The sequence below is a fragment of the Triplophysa rosa genome, linkage group LG1, assembly GCF_024868665.1.
Source record: "Triplophysa rosa linkage group LG1, Trosa_1v2, whole genome shotgun sequence".
Classification (NCBI taxonomy): domain Eukaryota; kingdom Metazoa; phylum Chordata; class Actinopteri; order Cypriniformes; family Nemacheilidae; genus Triplophysa; species Triplophysa rosa.
In genome coordinates this window covers 37792061-37793126 of record NC_079890.1, presented here as the reverse complement: position 1 = coordinate 37793126, position 1066 = coordinate 37792061, and the positions used below count along the sequence as shown (strand labels likewise).

Genomic DNA, 1066 nt, shown 5'->3' with positions numbered 1-1066 from the left:
TTTACGAATGAATGCACAAATGTTACATCATAAAATCCAACGAAAAGTGCGCACACCCACTAAGTTAATACAAAAAAAAGAAAACGTTGGTTTGCCCACAAAAATATATAGAAATGTTAAATCTTTACATATTCCACTCACCGAGCATTTTGCTGAGCTCCGCGTTGTGGAGATCCGGGTTTTGCTGCGCCAGCCTTTTGCGCTCATCTTTCGCCCACACCATAAACGCGTTCATCGGCCTGCGGATGCGCGCCTCGGTCTTCGCGCGCCCGGGACCGGCAGCCGGACACGTCTCGCTCTTGGTTTTGGGTTCGGCTAGCGGACTGAGCGGGTCTGCCCACGTGCACTGCCTCATGCCGGGCATCATGACTGAGCTGGAGCCACGGGTCTGGCTCGGGTCGTCACTGGCATAGCCGGCATCGGGACTGCTCATCTCCCACACGCACCGAGCGCGGATGCTTGGAGATGTCCAAATGAACTCTGAGTGAAGACCGTAAATGCGATGTCTTCTTTTAGAGTATCAATTCATCAGTAAGGTCAGAATTGCGCTGCCTGTTTCCAGACGGCTTTAAACGCACCGGTGACCAATCGCGACGCGGGTGGGCGGAACGCGCCGTGAAAGGTGCGAACGGGTCCGAGAGGCGCGCCCCCGGTTCTCAGGACGAGAGCAGAAACAGGGTACAGTTATACAATAACTTTCAGTGGGTCGCCTTGTTAAAAGTAAATTTCTCTGAACTGTTTTAGGTGCGCAATCTTGGCCGACGAAACCGCAACTGCGTCCGTAAGAGCCGATGCGCCAAACTTCTTAAAGTAAAAAACCCCGCAAAAGTTCATGAAAGTTTATCTGTGGCATGTGATATAAAGGCAGCACGCGTCATGTTGTATTAATGTTGTGTCAAATAACGGTTCAGTGCGTGCGTAAAGCGTTCATTTATTCCATAAATAAATTTGATTCAAAAGTGAATTTATTTTTTACTTGTTTCTTTATGTATAGCTTGTTTGGTTATGTCCAATAACCTTCCCTGTGAGGAAATCTTAAAACAAAAATCTGCAAACCAAATTTTGC

The 1066-nt window shown here is 48.1% G+C and overlaps 1 protein-coding gene across 1 annotated transcript; it reads right to left on the bottom strand.

Moving 5' to 3' along the window:
- Positions 1–91: 91 nt before the first annotated feature.
- sox17 (SRY-box transcription factor 17) lies at positions 92–634 on the bottom strand. Its single transcript, XM_057344202.1, has one exon. It carries the CDS (start codon positions 431–433, stop codon positions 125–127), a length of 309 nt encoding a protein of 102 aa, XP_057200185.1. The 5' UTR covers positions 434–634; the 3' UTR covers positions 92–124.
- Positions 635–1066: the final 432 nt, after the last annotated feature.

Bases quoted from the DNA above. Each gene is read 5' to 3' on its own strand.
- sox17 (XM_057344202.1), bottom strand. From the start codon at position 433: ATGAGCAGTCCCGATGCCGGCTATGCCAGTGACGACCCGAGCCAGACC.